This window comes from Clarias gariepinus, chromosome 13 (genome assembly GCF_024256425.1).
Source record: "Clarias gariepinus isolate MV-2021 ecotype Netherlands chromosome 13, CGAR_prim_01v2, whole genome shotgun sequence".
NCBI classification, from domain to species: domain Eukaryota; kingdom Metazoa; phylum Chordata; class Actinopteri; order Siluriformes; family Clariidae; genus Clarias; species Clarias gariepinus.
The window spans coordinates 12,683,307-12,700,250 of NC_071112.1; the positions used below are offsets into that span (position 1 = coordinate 12,683,307).

Below are 16,944 nucleotides of genomic sequence, written 5' to 3' on the forward strand. Positions count from 1 at the left end.
CTCCTGTAGGCAGTCTGAATATGGTGGAGTAGTGTTTGGTGGATGGGCCAGAATGGCACAGACCATTATGTCCTTCTCCATTGTGGAAGTGGCGAAGCCTAACATTGGAGAGAACTGGCCCGCGCGAGTCCGTGCTGACGTCACCCTGAACCTAAACGTGCAAAACCACATCAAAGCTGAGTGGGAAGGTTGGTCTGTTCTCTTATTACGTATGTGTGCAGATTATTAATGAACTCCTGAATGGCTTTTTGTTTTTGTTACGTTGCGTTCACAACAATGATAGCAACATAATAGGATGCCTGTAAAAGGTTTATTCAGATAGATGAAAATCTCAATCTAGTATCAGGTGTTTTCCCTGGAGATTCCCACCCCTAACTGGAACCATGGGAAAAAAAAACCTTCACCCCAATCATGGATGAATCACTCTTCTTCCATCAGGCAGGCGCTACAGGTGCCTCAGCACCCACACAGACAGACTGGAATTCTTTTTCTGAACAGCTGAAATGTTAACAAATACACTCTCACTTTCAGTCTATATTGCACTGCTTCATCTACAGTACTATGCATCATCCATAGGGTGTTTATCATTGCGTTTCTGTATACTCGACCCTCTTTATTTTGTATATGCTGTATCATACAGACATTCATATACGTACATATGTGTATTGTGTCGAGCCTGTTATTTTCTTCACGTTTTATCCACTGCACGATGCTTGCACAGTTATACAATTTATTAACATAATGGACCCTATTCTTATTACCTTCTGTACAATAATCACTCTCACCTGTGCACAAATGAACCCATACCCTCATTCACCACACCGTTATTTTATGCACTTTTGGTTAAATGCTAACTGTATTTCATTGGCTTTGTACAGTAAACAGTTGAATCTTATCTAAGCTAATTATATTTTCTAATGTGTGAACAATCAAATGGGAATATCAGCACAATAAATGCAGAATGTAAACAAGAGAGTGAGGTTGTTATTAAGCAGGATACTGACACAAATAATTATGCAGTTGGTCTTCTGGGAGCATTTTAAATGATGTATTTGCACCAGTGAATAAATGTTATCTGAATATTATTATAAGAAGCAGTGCAGTGTTGTGATTTTGTCACACTGCTTTTGCTTCTATATGGTCACAACACGATATTGGTGGTGATGTTATTATTATTATTATTTTTTATATACATATAAAACAGAAAATATGTGTGCCAAAGAAGCTACTTCTAAAGTTTATGTAGTAGGGACGTGACCAATCTTGCTTCCCTAACAATTTCAAGTTTCTAACTGCAGCCATTTTGGAGAGATGATTTTATATGTTCTCCAAAAATGGGGATTTTTCATCGTTGTCAAATGCAAATTATTCATATTTCTTTATTTCTATTAATACTAAAATTGGAATAGCTTCTAGAAAGCCATGACCTGTAAAAATTGTTGCCTAAATTAGAGCATTACTGTTTTTGGTTAAACCTTAAAAAGTCAAAAATCTGTAATCATGTCACGTTCATGTTGCAATATCTTGACAATTTTGTTAATTCTTTTGTTCATTTTAGAATAATACACTTTTTTAGGTTTATGTCTTTTCATGTGGAATAACAGTTAAGATCATTTAAAAGATTTGGATTTGAAAAGAGTTACGGACACTACATAAAAGGGCATGAAATTGTATTTAGCAAATGTTTGTTTTTTAATCTGATAAAAATATAAATGTATATGCATATTTACAAAAAAGCAAGCATGGACTAGGAGATAAGAGAAGCATTAAGTATTATAAAAAATGGTATGATCCTATCTGTTTTCGCTGATTGCATATAATTCCCAACTTTCCAGCTGTATTCTTCTTTCTCTATTTGTGAGAGGTGGGGAATTCTGGGTAGCAGTGAGGTTGTATAATCATAGGCTCCATGTGTAAAAGATTGATGTGTGTGATGATTGAGCTGTTTCTCGCCGCTGTTGCTTTCCTCCTTACACCCTCTGTATTTCTCTTCAGGTTTGCGTAAGCATGATGTTTGTTTTCTGATCACGGTGCGGCCCACCCTGCCCTATGGCACGCGCTTTGACCGGCGGCAGCCTTTTGGCGAGCAGACTGGCCTGGTGTACGTGAGGGGCTGTGAGGTACAAGGCATGCTAGATGATAAAGGCCGGGTCATTGAAGAAGGTAAGTTTAATCTCACCTCTGCTGTGTTTTTCTGGTTCATATAATAAACCAAAGCCACCCTTATAATCTTATGTTGGCAGAAATGAAGAGGTAAAAAATGCATTAGATGGGCTGGTCGAAAGATAACACTGTACTCTAGTTCTGTGCCATGAAATTTTATTGAGTGTATGCATAAAATAACAGATCCTGCTTTTTTTAAAGCTTCTTTCTGCTGTTGTGTAGAATATATTTTAATGCATTGTATTGAATTTTGTTTGTTTAAATACGTACCTTTGGCAGAGAAAGTATTTTATAGCTGCCGATTTATACTATACTAGATGTGCCCTAGTATATGTGCCCTACTATAAAATGTACAGCGCAGTCTGTTGAATTTTGAGATGAACTGTCTATTTATTTATTTTTATAAAATAATACAAGGCTGTTTTTCTTTTAAATAAAAAATATTTAAAAAAGCATATTTTCTCTTTCTGTGGGCTAATGGAGATGAACATAGGCCTATATAAAGCCTATGTACTACCTGAAGCTAGACCCAATTACAATTTGTTCAGTTTTTGTTTTTATGTGATACGTGCACAAACAGTTTTTTGGATTTATTTTTTTCTATCTTGATGTGTTCTATTACTCATCTTACGTTCCCCCAAATAATTTTTTTTACAAATATCTTCAATGTACAGACATGCTAACTCTACAGTTTGTTTTATATATTTATATATATATATATATATATATAGATGGTCAAAGCAATGTGACAGCTGAATATTACACCCATGTGTGGGCCTTCCTCAGATTGATGCTATAGAGTTGGAAGAATGTTAGTTCTTTGTATGCTATAGCTTTAATATTTTCCTTCACTTGAACTAAGGCCAAAATCCTAGCCCCGACCTGTTAAAGCCCTGATAATGCCCCTGTGCACAAAACAAGGTTAATTAAAACATGGTTAGCCAGCATCAGTGTTTTTATAACCTTGAGTTGTCTGTATAGAGCCCTGAATTTAACTCCACTGAACACCCTTTGGATAAAATTGGTGCCTAAGCTAATGCTTTTGTGGTTGTTTTTCATGTTTGACTCAAGGTCCTGATCCAAAGCCCAAACTGCGAGGTGACACAAGAACATTTCGTGTGTGGCTGGACCCGAATCAGTACCAACAGGACATGACCAACAGCATACAGACTGGTGCCGAAGACCCATACGAGACTTTCAACATCATTATGAGACGCAAACCGAAAGAGAACAATTTCAAGGTTATTCACTCAGTCTAGTCACTTTGTCCAGTTGCTTTTTGTTAAACCTGGAGAATTTGTTATGAAATGAAACATTAACTATAATATAAAGTTTGAGGGAAATGTATTTCTATGGCCAACGTCTTAATTGCCAGTAATTCACTTTTGTCACTTAATACATAAATAACTCTTACTTGTGGCATGTGGCTTTTAATGAACTCACTCTTTTTTTACCTTTGCAGGCTGTGCTGGAGACGATACGTCACCTGATGAACACTGAGTGCGTTGTCCCTGACTGGCTGCATGACATCATCCTGGGATATGGCGACCCCGGGAGTGCGCATTACTCCAAAATGGCCAATCAGATCTCATCCTTGGACTTCAATGACACCTTCCTTTCCATTGATCACCTTAAGTCATGTTTCCCTGGACACACAGTGAAGGTCACAGAGGAAGACCCAACCAAACAGGTCCCTCCATTTAGGTCAGTAAAACATTCTTCCTGCTAAAATCTGCCTGCGACTTAGCAGAAGCTTTACTGTGATGTCTATCTGTTTAATTGCCTCTTGAAGCGGAAATTTCTGGTTCAAATTTTTGTATTTAAAATTTTTTCTGTTTTTCAGAATTAAGTTCCCTGTACACAATGTCAAGGGAAAGAAGCGGAAAGCAGACGAGGAGGAAGAGAAAACCGAGGAAGATAATACACTGATAGTAGAGCCTCACGTGATTCCAAACCGAGGTCCCTATCCCTACAACCAACCTAAGCGGTGAGAATGAATTAACTGTGCTCAAACATCACACGGTTATCTTGAAATAAATATAACAATGCTTTAAGCATAAAGAAATGCCATCCTTAAAGCATGTTTGTAATTGTGTTCAGTGATTCTGGTGCTAATCTGTTGTTTGCTGCTGTAATTTCTTTATTCCTATGACAAGCGGTTGTGTCTGACCTCGAACATAAATGATCAAGATAAACCAATATATTAATAGAAAAATTTTCAATAAAAAAAAAGTAAGAACTGGATGGCAAATAAATAGTGGATGCAGCTTAAATTCATACATTAATTGTAACGATATAATGCATGTTTCACTCAAGCTGGAATCTAGCTTTATAATACGGACTACTAGCTAGCTTCAGTATACTTTACTGCTCCAGCTTGTCTTTTAAGTTGAAATTAATGGAAGGAATCCAAGGACGTAATAGTTTAAGAGGCCTCCTGATTCATGTGTTGTGTATTTAACAGGAACAACATCCCATTTACCCCAACTCAGATTGAGGCTATCCGTGCAGGCATGCAGCCGGGTCTCACCATGGTAAGAACTAATCCTTACTTTTGTCTTACTGCTTTTAGTCATTTTTAGTCATTTCCCGTCTCAGTATGTTTATGCAGATTTGCTGTTTAATTGTAGCACATTTATTTTAACTGTCAAAAAGCTAATTAGTTTGTGTCACACAGGCAAGTGCCTGGGTGTTATTGTAACTGGGTATTAAGGCTGTTTTTTATCGATATTCTCATCATTTATGTAAATGTGGATGGAATTAGAATAAAGAGAATGATGGCTGTGAGAGGACTTCAGTAAATGAGCCATGGTGTCCTTGCTGGCCGCAGAGCGTCTGAACAGGATGCTGATTGAGAGGCATCTTCAAACTGCTGATTGGTTGTTGGCAGGGGCTGTTGGCTGTTATTTATCATGCAGTTGGCTGGAATTGAATATGGCAGGAAGGCTATCGACAGAGCTATAAACCAAGTCATCCCGCATGCCTGTCTCTCTCCACCTCGACTAACTCTGGCATGCATAGGCTCATTTCACAGTCAAGCAAAAGGCCTTGGGTTCCCCTACCCTGTATTGCTCTTCGCCAAAAGATGAGCTCACAATCTTTTATATAAGCTATATTTTTATAAATTAAAATTCTTTGCAAAGCACAGTCTAAAGAATTTTTTGGCCACTGTACTAAAATATATTCTGCATGCTACTGTTATGCAACCTGCATGTAAGCGATATTTGCATGTTAAAATAGTCGCAGTGCAAGCTCAGAATCGGCTCAAATTATTTTTTTACATAATGTGTCCCATACATGACACTAGGAGAAAGAAGCAATACTCTGAGCAGATCTATCATAAAGTAAACAAACAAAATGGAGGCCGAATAGCAATTGCTTTTGTTGAAGTTGTTTTTAATACAATTATTTATGAAGGCTGTGTTTAAATGTGCAGCCAAACATTAGGATCACAATAGCTGTGTTTACTTGGATCCTGATATTCCTCTAAATCTTGATTTTTAAAAGTTGAAAGCTTTTATCAGAACCAGTTAAATTGGATTGAAAAAAAATCTTGTCCATCTGACTGTAGCTGCTGTTGTATATCAGATATGTGTCAAATAAACCTGCGTATGACATTATTTATCATATGAAGAATTCTTGTGTCATGTGAATGTAGCATTTATTCTGTATTGCTCCTATAAAGGCTTATCCAGTCTTCAAAGCTTTATTTGTGCCCTTTATGCCTGTATAAATGTAAATACCTATATATCTACAGTATAATTAAGGTTGCAGACTAACCTGCATTCTTTTCATGCATAGTCATTATATACACCTTGCACGGTGCCATCTGTTTAAGTAATATAATTTAAACAAATCTGAAACTATAGTTGCAGTTCTGCATATTTTTTGGTTCATGGTGGATAACATCCGTCTCCTGTTTTGTATTTGTTATTTAACCATCCTTCTTTTTTTCAACCATCTCTATAGGTCGTAGGTCCCCCAGGTACTGGCAAAACAGATGTAGCTGTGCAGATCATCTCCAATCTGTACCACAACTTCCCAGAGCAAAGGACTCTCATCGTGACTCACTCCAATCAGGTAAAGCTCTGCCTCAGATAGCTTAGCATCCCAACGTTATACTCAGCACATGATTGGATTTGAAATTGCAGCTGTAGGAAAATGATCATTCTGTGGCCTGAAATGCCCGTCTAAGCCTGAAATATTTATCTATTTTAGGCTGTCTGTTTGTGGCAATCATAGCATAACTGTCCAAGGAAAACCCATAGTTATCAATAACTGATTTTGTCTAATAACTGCTATAATAATAATAATTTACCGTAATAATGCCTTATGTGTATTTGTGTTTTCTTTCCAGGCACTAAACCAACTGTTTGAGAAAATCATGGCCCTGGACATCGATGAGCGGCACCTTCTGCGTCTGGGTCACGGAGAGGAGGAGCTGGAGACCGAGAAGGATTTCAGCAGGTAAGTTATTGAACCCCAGTTGGCCACACAACAGATCAAAGCTTATGAACTTAGAGGCCACTCAGCGCCACCTTGTCCCCAGGCACCATGTTTATCTTCATTTTTGCTCTCTTGATGAAGACAGCAGCCCTTTATGGAGTGTTTGATGTCGTAATTAGGGCTCCTAATTAGTGCCCCGAGTGTGGTCTGTGCTGTTTTTTACACAAACCAGACTCCTGCTGTCACTCATTAGAATAACTTAGAACGACTCGGTGATTGTTCCACGTGACAGCATTGGCATATCTAATTTTATGTGGGTGGATGTGAGCATAATACAAATATATGGGGCAGAGGCTTGCAATTTTGTTGACAAATGCATGTAAAAAGGAGAAAAATAACTCTATGAATTTATTGTTAAAAATTGGTGATATCCAAGTCTTTTGTTTCCATTTTTATTATTATTATTATTATTATTAAAAAGCTTTCCAGAATGGTTTACATGATATTTAATTGCGATTGGAGGTGTTCATAGGATGTAACAAAAATAGGTTGCTGTTGCTTTTCCAATGTCCATTGCTTGCCCAGTTTTTCAAGCTGTGACATACTTTTACATTGTCTCTAGAGTTCACAGACATCATGGTATGGGTTTAGATGGCATAATCCTATGCCTTAAACTTGGAAAGTACCAAGTGTGTTAAAAGGTGGTTGTGGATGAGTGTAGTGTGAATAGGACTACTTGAATGAGCACAAGACAGGCTTTATAATTACAGCAGCAGCTCTTAGGCATTAATGGGTGTTATTGCTTTATGCAGATTGCACAAGAGCCAGAAAGACGCAGAGGACATGAGATAACATTCAAATTCTGCTAAATTCCCAAGCTAATGGCAAAAGGAAGACAGGGACATGAAATTTAATCAGTGCAGAGCATGATGAATGACAAGCCCTTGTGATGTAGTTATGGAAACTTATGGCCCTATCTATATATTCCATGTAAAATAATAAAATAAAAAAATAAGTCTTCATGTATTAACATATAATTTAATACAGAGAATAGGCTCTTTAATACAGTAATACAGGTAAAATTTGTTTATGTGGTTTTTAGCTGGAATTATAGCAGTCATTTAATTATGCATGCATGACTGCATGGTGCTTTCTATTAATATCTACATTACATTCACATGCTCTTGGATTATATGGTGTTTCCTGGTGACATTCAATAAGTCTTGTATTTTATGTAGATAGATTTTAGCTTTTCAAACTATTTGTCCCATTTACAGTTATGCCCTTTTTCTTTTTAGGCCAAATTCATTTTAAGTTAGAAGATATTTTAAGCTTAACAGATCAACTTTAAATACTTAATGATTACTTACTTAAGTTGCTTAAACATAAACATAATTGTCAAAGTGTTTTTTCTGGTGAGATAGGATGTGTCCTGTCATGAGCTGAGGACGCTAAATGATTAATAAAGAAGTCTATATATCCACAGGCTTTAAGATCCACATGTTTGGGTTAAAACATTTAATTCTGCCAATCACTGACGTTTCTTCTAAGTTGCTACTCAGCATCAACAACCCCATAAAGAAAACACAAGCATATTAGGTGCATGAAAATCTGTCAAGATTGTTCCTAGCTAGTGTTTGATTTCTTTTGTGTTTTCCCATCAGTTCCAAGTTGTAGGTAGTTTCACCTCCTTCTGTTTATCAGTGCAACTATTTGTTCATCAGAGTTGTAATATCATACTGGTTTCCTCCCCAGATATGGAAGAGTGAACTATGTCCTGGCTCGAAGACTGGAGCTACTCAGAGAGGTGGCTCGCTTGCAAGAGAGTCTTGGCGTCCCGGGTGATGTATCCTACACCTGTGAAACAGCCGGCCATTTTTACCTTTATCAGGTATGTCTACCTCCAAAGGTCTCTGCATTTTCTTCTGCTCCATGTCCACTAAAGAAAAAAATCATCTAAATAAAAAAAACAAAAACAAATATGCCGTCTGTTCACTGCTTGTTTCAAGTGCAAACATGAAAAGAAAATGTCAGACATGACTAGCTTTGTTTTGAGTTTGAATCAGCAGCGCACAGCCCAAAATAATCATTCCTCACTGGGAAGAAAGATAGTCAATAAGAAGTCATATAACGAGGCTGGAAAAAAAAAATCAGACTCCAGATAGATGAAAACAGAAAAAAAAATAATAATTTAGAAGGGGGTGACATTGTAAGATGCACAAAGAGGCCTGCTGTTTTGAGAGAATGAGAGCAGAAAAATATTGTCTGCTGTTCTCTATAGAACCCAGTAGCCATGCCTGATCAAATTTCACACATCCAAGCAGTCAGTGTCCGCATGCTTGTGTCCTTTAAACAGAGCTTTTATTTACTTATTTATTTTTCGATCATTTCATTCATATTTTTCTTGTGTCCTTTAAACAGAGCCTTTATTTACTTATTTATTTTTGATCATTTCCTCCTCAGTTTTCACTGAATCTGTATTTTCCAGTCTTTTACATCTTGCTGCTTATATCAGCTGATATGAGATACATATACTTGTATCAGTGACAGTGATCTTATGACCTAAACTGTACTAAAGCCTGCAGTCAGACATGCATGCTGCTAATTAATCTGGCCATCGTGGCTATTTGGGTGATCGCTGCATGTGTAGCAATAATAGTGTATGTAAATGTTACAGCTAGTGATGAAGCATACAAGCAAACACTCTTTCTCTCTCCTGCAGGTTATGTCACGTTGGGAGGAATACATAAGCAAGGTCAGACCCAAACCTGGCCGCGAGGTGAACGTACAGGACGTGGCTGCACACTTTCCTTTCCATAAATACTTCTCAAATGCACCCCAGCCTGTCTTTAAGGGACAGAGCTACCAGGAGGACATGGACATAGCAGAAGGCTGTTACCGCCATATCCGCAAGATCTTCACTCAACTGGAAGTAAGTGTGTGAGAGAGTTGCACACTTAGACCATCCTCATAACTTTCTTTCATAGTTAATCCAGACAGCTGACACTAGATTAGTACATGAAAAATAAGAATTTAAGACACATATCATTTTGCCCCAACAAACCCTCCATGGTTTTCACAATGTCTTTAATGTGATACCCAACCATATGTTTCCCAGTGTTGTTATCTCCTGATGGGAGACTCTGTGTATCCATTTCTATATGTTGTTTTTTTCCAATTCCAGCCATCAGGGACAGGCCTGATTTTATACAAAGATAACAACAGCATTGCCCTCTTATGGGAGAACTGGCCTCAAAAAGCAATATCCAACTTATTGGTTTGAAGTAATATCTTTGCTTGTGCACGTGTTCATTTCCCAGAGCTTATAGAAGATCACTGCACTGACATGCTTTCTTTGTGAGAAGCTTTTTTTTCTTTTAGGTTTGCGTTTCTATCAGAGTAGAATCAGATAGACCAACACTCCCTTTTACCTCCTGTTTCTTTGATAAGGCAGCTGCTGACAACAAGGCTGTAATAGATGTCTAGCTCTTGTACTTTATAAAAAAAAAAAATTTATATAAAATGTGTGTTGAAACAGGGATAGTCCTAGGCTGCTGTTTGTCCTCTAGTAATGGGTCAGGGTTAAAAATATCCTCTTTAATTTTGCATGATTTTATCTGTTCAATATTAAACTTAAAATAGTAACATCAAATATTTATGATCCCACTGGTTTGGTCGCAACTTCTAGTATGGTGTCTGGCTATAGCTCATGTTTATTTCCCTCTTTGTGTATGTGAAAACAGCCCAGTTGGTCGCAGTTAAATGATCTAAATGAAATCCAGTATGTACTTTCTAACCATGCCTTTTTTTTTTTTTTCTTTTTTTTTTATGTGAAGGAATTCAGGGCCTTTGAGCTTCTGCGCAGTGGACTGGACAGATCAAAATACCTGCTGGTAAAAGAGGCTAAAATCATTGCTATGACCTGCACGCATGCTGCTCTCAAACGCCATGACCTCGTGGAGCTCGGCTTCAAGGTAATTCTTCATACAAGATGAAAACACTGATATCTGGTTACGCTTCAATGATTATCAAATCACATATAGATTAAATGTCTTCCTCATCATGTCAACTTCGCACATATTGATCTTGTACTAAGATTAATAGTTTTCTGGAATAAAGGGTGATTTCATGTAAAAGAAGTTTGCACATAGTTTATGGACAATTCACCACTAAATTCACCATCTATTTTTACTTAATTCCCAATCACAGTTTTGTTAATTTTGTTCAGTCTTTTTTTTTTTTAGATTCATGTAAAAAAAAAAAAAAATCTGTCCCCATTAAAAAAAAAAAAAAAAAAAAGTAATTCCCCTGAATATACAAGAGAGACTAATTATATAATTATGGAAAAGATCAAAGGATGAAGAAAATGGTGACCAAACGCAATACAGTTGGGAGGGTTTTTCTTTTTCTTCTCTCTCTCTTTTTTTTTTTTTTTTTTTAAAGAAAAATAAACTAGATTTTGGGGAATGAGAGGCCATCTTTTTGAAGAACATCAAACCATCCAGGGCCAAACTCCTTTTCAGGGCCAAATGATGCACAAGATCTCACATTCACAAATCAATTCCATATGAAAATTTGTCTTTTGGAGAATTGCATACACAGATTTTGATGACATTGTCCTTTGTTTCAGTATGACAACATCCTGATGGAAGAAGCAGCTCAGATCCTGGAGATTGAAACCTTCATTCCACTCCTACTGCAGGTACGACTATCACTCACAGTCTGCGTCAACCTCTCCCATTAGCCATAAACTCAAATAGCTTGGAATCAGATTTCCTGTTACCTCTCTTGCATGGTCTTGATGAATGTGCTCTCTGCTAATTTTCTCTGCATTGCCTCTTGATTGTTAATTGGATCATGCTTGACCTCTGAGTTTACCTCCCAGTTAAGAGCTTCAGCATTACGTCCTCTGTTACTTTTTGTAATCCCTGTAAGAAAAGACCTCTGTACTCTACTTTTGCATGTCCCATAAAGGGCAGACAGTTTATTTTAAGGTTACTAGATCAGCCAACAGTAGTGGAGCAGTGAGTAAACACAGATGTGCCATTGACGGGGATCTGAAATGTGAGTCAGTGTTTAATATCATTGGTGCTCAGTAAGTGTGTAGATTTGGATTGTGTGGCTAAGGAGAGTCTGCTCTCCACTTTGCCACCTGTCCCTGCACTGACTGAATGCTCCTGAGTCCACAAGATTCGGGATAATGTTGCAACGAGAAATTTGGCCCTAAAAAGAAGTGGTTGGTGCAGACGGCCGGTATAAAGAAATATAGTCTGCTGCAAGTCTGCTGCAAAGTGTGTTTTCAGGATTAATGGTTTAAGAACTGTTGTCTTAACCTGATCTTAAAGCAATAAATATAATTGGATTGAACAGTATATCAAGATCAAGTGTTTAAGAGCAGATGTTCGTGTTTCTCTTTTTGCAACAGAATCCTGAGGATGGCTACAGTCGTCTGAAGCGCTGGATCATGATCGGTGATCATCACCAGCTTCCACCTGTCATTAAAAATATGGCCTTCCAGAAATACTCCAACATGGAGCAGTCTTTGTTTACACGCTTTGTGCGCTTAGGAGTTCCTACAGTTGACTTGGATGCTCAGGGCCGAGCACGTGCCAGGTCTGCTTCCATTTTTTTTTCTTCCTGTGCAATTACCATGTGTTTCACTGTATTCTTCCTGATAAAGTTTTTAGTACAGTTGTATATATTTGTCTTAATTTCTGTTGTTTATTAATGATTACACAACTCTTCTGTTTGTATATTGCAGTCTGTGTAATCTCTATAACTGGCGCTATAAGAAGCTTGGGAACCTGCCTCATGTTCAGAGTCAGCCCGAGTTTCAGGCTCCCAACCCAGGTTTCACCTACGACTTTCAGCTCGTCAACGTGGAGGATTTCAATGGAATTGGAGAGTCTGAACCCAATCCTTACTTCTACCAGGTCAGTGGTGGTCACTGAGTCCATCAAAGACTGCATTTTATGAACTGCTTTCTATGGGAAGAGAGGGATCACTCGAGAAGCTATAACAAGCTTTTGTTTGCACAGTCAGTCCCTGCCTCAGTTGAACGAATGGCCATTAGGCCTCCACGGAGCTCCAGCCACATCAGCGCTGTGCCAACGAGCCAGACGTTATTCTAATGTACATTAGTTACACCTCATTAGTTAAAGTACTTTTACACTAATGCTCCATCTTACTCACCCTCATTGGCGCTAGATTCAGCACATCAGATGTTGTATGAGGCTCGTATGCTTGTAAATGTCACATTTTACACAAGGCATATGACTCCAATTAACCAACCCTAATGTGATGTATAGATTTTCTTCCTGTGGCCAACTAATTGGTAAGACTACTTAGTTACAGGGTTGTTAAAGCTTAATATTATTAGGGTAGGGCCTGTTGTTCAGAGTGAGTACGTAGCCACTGTATACGTGGTCTTTGTTGGTTTACCGTCACCCTGTTTTTTTGTCTACTGAATGCTTTGGTGAATAGATGATGCAACAAATTGAATTTGGGTTATAAGATTTTATCTCAGTGATGTATTGATCCTGAAACTGCACTCACACTGAGCCTTTGGTCTGAAGCTAGGCTGTTGCCATGGTAACTGGGGCCACTTCATTTGCAGCACATTAGATCGCATTAGTATAAAAAAGTGTTTTTGTCTTTAATTGTGGTTACAGTGTGGTTCTTTTGCACATTTGGGCTTATGAATATCCTGGAGGTGAATACACTTAGGGAAACATCTGTGCTTATGCACAGTGACAAAAAAGTTGCTTAGATAAAAATATTTTATCTTAACCCCAGTAGTCACTGTATATTCTGTTTTAAGATGCAAAAGTGGACTGTAATTTGGTGACTTAGATGAAATGTCTGAACTTTGTGTACAGAAACGATGTTTAAGCCTTGAAGCAATTATTGAAAGATGGTATATCTGTCTATTTTCACTTATCAGTTGTGTCGAAGAACATCTATATAAGCCATCTGTTGGTGAGAGTGTGGGTTATTGTCCAGAGGTATAACTATAGTATGTTTTTAACTGGAACATATTTATAAAGGATACATTAGTGATAGAAGCCGATATTGACATGGCTTAAGGGTATAACAGAGGCTGTGGCAAGATTCCAAAACCTATTTCTTTTCTAATTGCCTGAAGTTTCAATAGCTGCCTTCTGGTCCTTTTATTGAATTTATTTTTAATGAAGGATTTCAGCCTTCCAAAAATAGCATTGCAGCTTATCTTATTCAAATGTTGAGGATTTGTTGCATTGCTAGCAGCTGTTCATGTTTGATAAAATGATTGGCCAGCTGATTGTTCTTAGAGAAAGAGCAAGAATGACAATTTAGACTTGCTTTGCCAGTGAGAAATGCATGGGTATATTTCAGTGCATGGTTTAGCAGCAGGCCGGTGATATTTACAAGGCTCACTCATTCTTTGTAATCACTTGATTCTTTGTTGTTTGTTTAGTTTATGAAGTCAAAAGAATTTCAGAAATTGATAGCTTAGTGTCACATTAACATATGTGACTAATACTATGACTATGCCTAATGTCTATAGTTAAACTTCTGCAAGTTTTTCATGCGGTTTGTTACAGTGTTCTAATGTCTAATGTGTGTTTTCTGCATAGAACCTTGCTGAGGCAGAATACTCTGTGGCCCTGTACATGTACATGAGACTGTTGGGATACCCTGCAGAGCGCATCAGCATCCTCACTACCTACAACGGCCAGAAGCACTTAATCCGAGATGTCATCAACCAGCGGTGTGCCAATAACCCTTTCTTCGGCCAGCCCAGCAAAGTAATCACAAACTCACAAAATAAGTTTGTTCCTGGTAAATTATTGTATATTCTGAAAAGAGAAGTACAGCATATCTCCTTACCTGTTATACCAATATAGATCTAAATTTGTTTCCTCCTAACTGAGCTGCACAGAAACTCGAGTTCACCATTTGCCTAAATGGCTCTCTGAAATAGATTAGGTGGATGTGTGCGACTGACAAAGAGGCAGGTCATAAGGCTTAATCTTAAATCGCATTACCACATGTTCTTAATTATACCTTTATTTGGGATATTCACATAGAATGAACATTTGGTTCAAGAATCAAAGAATGAGGATTGCAGATGTTATAATTATCTGGTAAACATACAGTGCTTAAACCCTAAGTTAAGCTTGGTATTTAATGGGAAATCTGTGAAGATAAATCAGCTCATCGAAGATTGTCCCCCTTTCTAGTGCCTGGAGTTGCAGGTTTACTCATTAGGTGACAGGGAGAGAAATAGAGCAGCGACAAGAATGTGCTGAACTGCAGAAAGGTCACTCAGCTTGCGTCTGGCCAGAACACTGCTGACAGTTTGTCAGGATTGGTAAAACGAAACAAATGTCATTTCAAGTGTCTGCTGCAAGCACTCTAATTAGAGGTGAGAAGAAAGGGAATAACAAACAAAAATCATTTTGCAATAAAAAAAAACCTTTTATTAGGCTCTAGACAAGCTCTAGACAAGCTTTAGAGAAGAGAGCCCTAAGTACACTGCATGAAACTCCAAATGAAAAAACATTTACATACAGTCATGTTCAAAAGTTTGTGTCCTCTTTTTTTAATTTTACGTATTTTTGGATAAAAATATAATTTAAAAAATCATCTGATTGTAGCATGTCTCAGTATTGGGCAAATACAACCTCAAGGTACTTTTTTTTTTTAAACCATGCCCTTATTTATTTAAAAAGAATGAAGCCGAAAAGTAAGATACATGCAGGCAACATCACCCCCATGATTCAATAGCTTGTAGCAGCAATTATTTTTCCTGAAAATAATTTCAGGAACACTTTTTCAGCCATTCTGATGTACATTTACTGGCCTGCTTTAATTTATTGTTCTGTTGCTTGACTAAATTTCGACCAAGCATTAGCTGTTGGACACATGGTCTCACATTTGCTTCTAAAATACTCTGGTATACAAAGGAATTCATGGTCGATTCGATGACTACAAGGTCCCCAGGTCCTGTAGCTGCAAAAACAAGCCCAAATCCTCACTTTTCCACTGCCATGCTTAACAGTGCGTATAAATTGTTTCTGCTGAAATTCTGTGTGGTTTTTCGACAAACATTGTGCAAGGCTTTAAGGCCAAACAATTCCATTTTGCTTTCATGTCTCTGTAGAACATTGCACCAGAAGTTTTTATTGAATCTATTTTGAATTAGGGATTTGTCCAGATGCAGTTTTGCGAACCTCAGTCGTGCCTCCTTGTACTTTTTTAGACAGAAGAGGCTTTCTCCTGGAACCCTTCCAAGCAAAGCCTATTTGTTCAGTCTTCGTTTAATTGTGCTATTAAGGATTTTAACATTAACATGCTCAGTGAGGCCTGCAAGTAGCTCCATTGTGTCTGTGTGTGAATGCAGCAAGTAGGCAGGAAGCTTATATAGTCAAGAACAGAAGACACCTTTTCGGGAGAAATAACACATTTTACAGATACTGTTTTGTTAAATAGGACATTCACTGACTCTCATTTAAGTTTGCACATCAAAAATCTGACAGGCCAAAGCAGACTCTGTCGCTGCTGGAGACCCGCCAATAAATGCTTCACTTCACTGACCATCTGCTGGGAGGCATCACACAGTCGAGTCCCTGGCTGAGGGTGCTAATGAGAGGAAGCAGTCTGTATCATCAATGTGTTCTGTGATCATGGACTCCTCCAGGAGCATCTTTACTAATTGGCGGAATTTATTTTAGGCTAAACCTCAATCTTAAGCGTGCGCATGCTAGGTCAGTCATGGAATCCCCAAGTCCTCAAGCAAAAATACAATACAGTGTTTAGTGTAAGTGAACCCACTAAAGGAGAATAAAATGTCCTGCCATGCTGCACCAGCTGGAGAAAAAGCAGGGCAAAGCATTTTGGACATAACCACATGGCATATCTAGTCCATCATATTTCTGAAGGCTTGTCCTTAGGGGTAGGGCATTGCTGCCTGAGCCAAGCTCAGTAGTTGATGGTTCAGAAATCAGGGCATCTGAGACATTGTTTGGAGAAGTAACCACAGAGTGCTGAAATCTTACTGCTTTCTGCTATTGTAAAGTGGCATATTGTTGCTCGCGGTGCTGCACCTGTTCTGTATAGCAACAGAGAGCTGTAAATAGATGGCCCTCTCTTTTTTTTTTTCTCCCCCGCTTTATTATTATTATTTCTTTCTCTTCCTTTGTCCACCAAAAGGGCTCAGCGTTAGATTGTCTCAGTGGACTGGGTGTCTGGAAATAGTTCAAGGCAGAGATTTATTTAAAGGTGCTGCCCATTTGTCAGGTAGCACTTTAGCTGGGTCTTATTTTTCTGTTTATCATGCCCTGATCAGACAGA

General features: G+C 38.0%; 1 protein-coding gene across 2 annotated transcripts in view; it reads left to right on the forward strand.

The window, feature by feature from the left end:
* The window catches only part of aqr (aquarius intron-binding spliceosomal factor), a 36,218-nt gene that overhangs the window by 12,246 nt on the left and 7,028 nt on the right, over window positions 1-16,944 (forward strand). For both annotated transcript variants that reach the window (XM_053510192.1, XM_053510193.1), the window contains exons 18-32: window positions 10-188; window positions 1,996-2,163; window positions 3,235-3,404; window positions 3,626-3,867; window positions 4,007-4,150; window positions 4,628-4,697; window positions 6,133-6,243; window positions 6,521-6,630; window positions 8,365-8,500; window positions 9,332-9,541; window positions 10,446-10,583; window positions 11,240-11,311; window positions 12,035-12,222; window positions 12,371-12,542; window positions 14,226-14,396. In XM_053510192.1, the coding sequence (XP_053366167.1) occupies window positions 10-188; window positions 1,996-2,163; window positions 3,235-3,404; window positions 3,626-3,867; window positions 4,007-4,150; window positions 4,628-4,697; window positions 6,133-6,243; window positions 6,521-6,630; window positions 8,365-8,500; window positions 9,332-9,541; window positions 10,446-10,583; window positions 11,240-11,311; window positions 12,035-12,222; window positions 12,371-12,542; window positions 14,226-14,396 (2,281 nt within the window). The remainder of the gene's footprint in view (window positions 1-9; window positions 189-1,995; window positions 2,164-3,234; window positions 3,405-3,625; window positions 3,868-4,006; window positions 4,151-4,627; window positions 4,698-6,132; window positions 6,244-6,520; window positions 6,631-8,364; window positions 8,501-9,331; window positions 9,542-10,445; window positions 10,584-11,239; window positions 11,312-12,034; window positions 12,223-12,370; window positions 12,543-14,225; window positions 14,397-16,944) is intronic.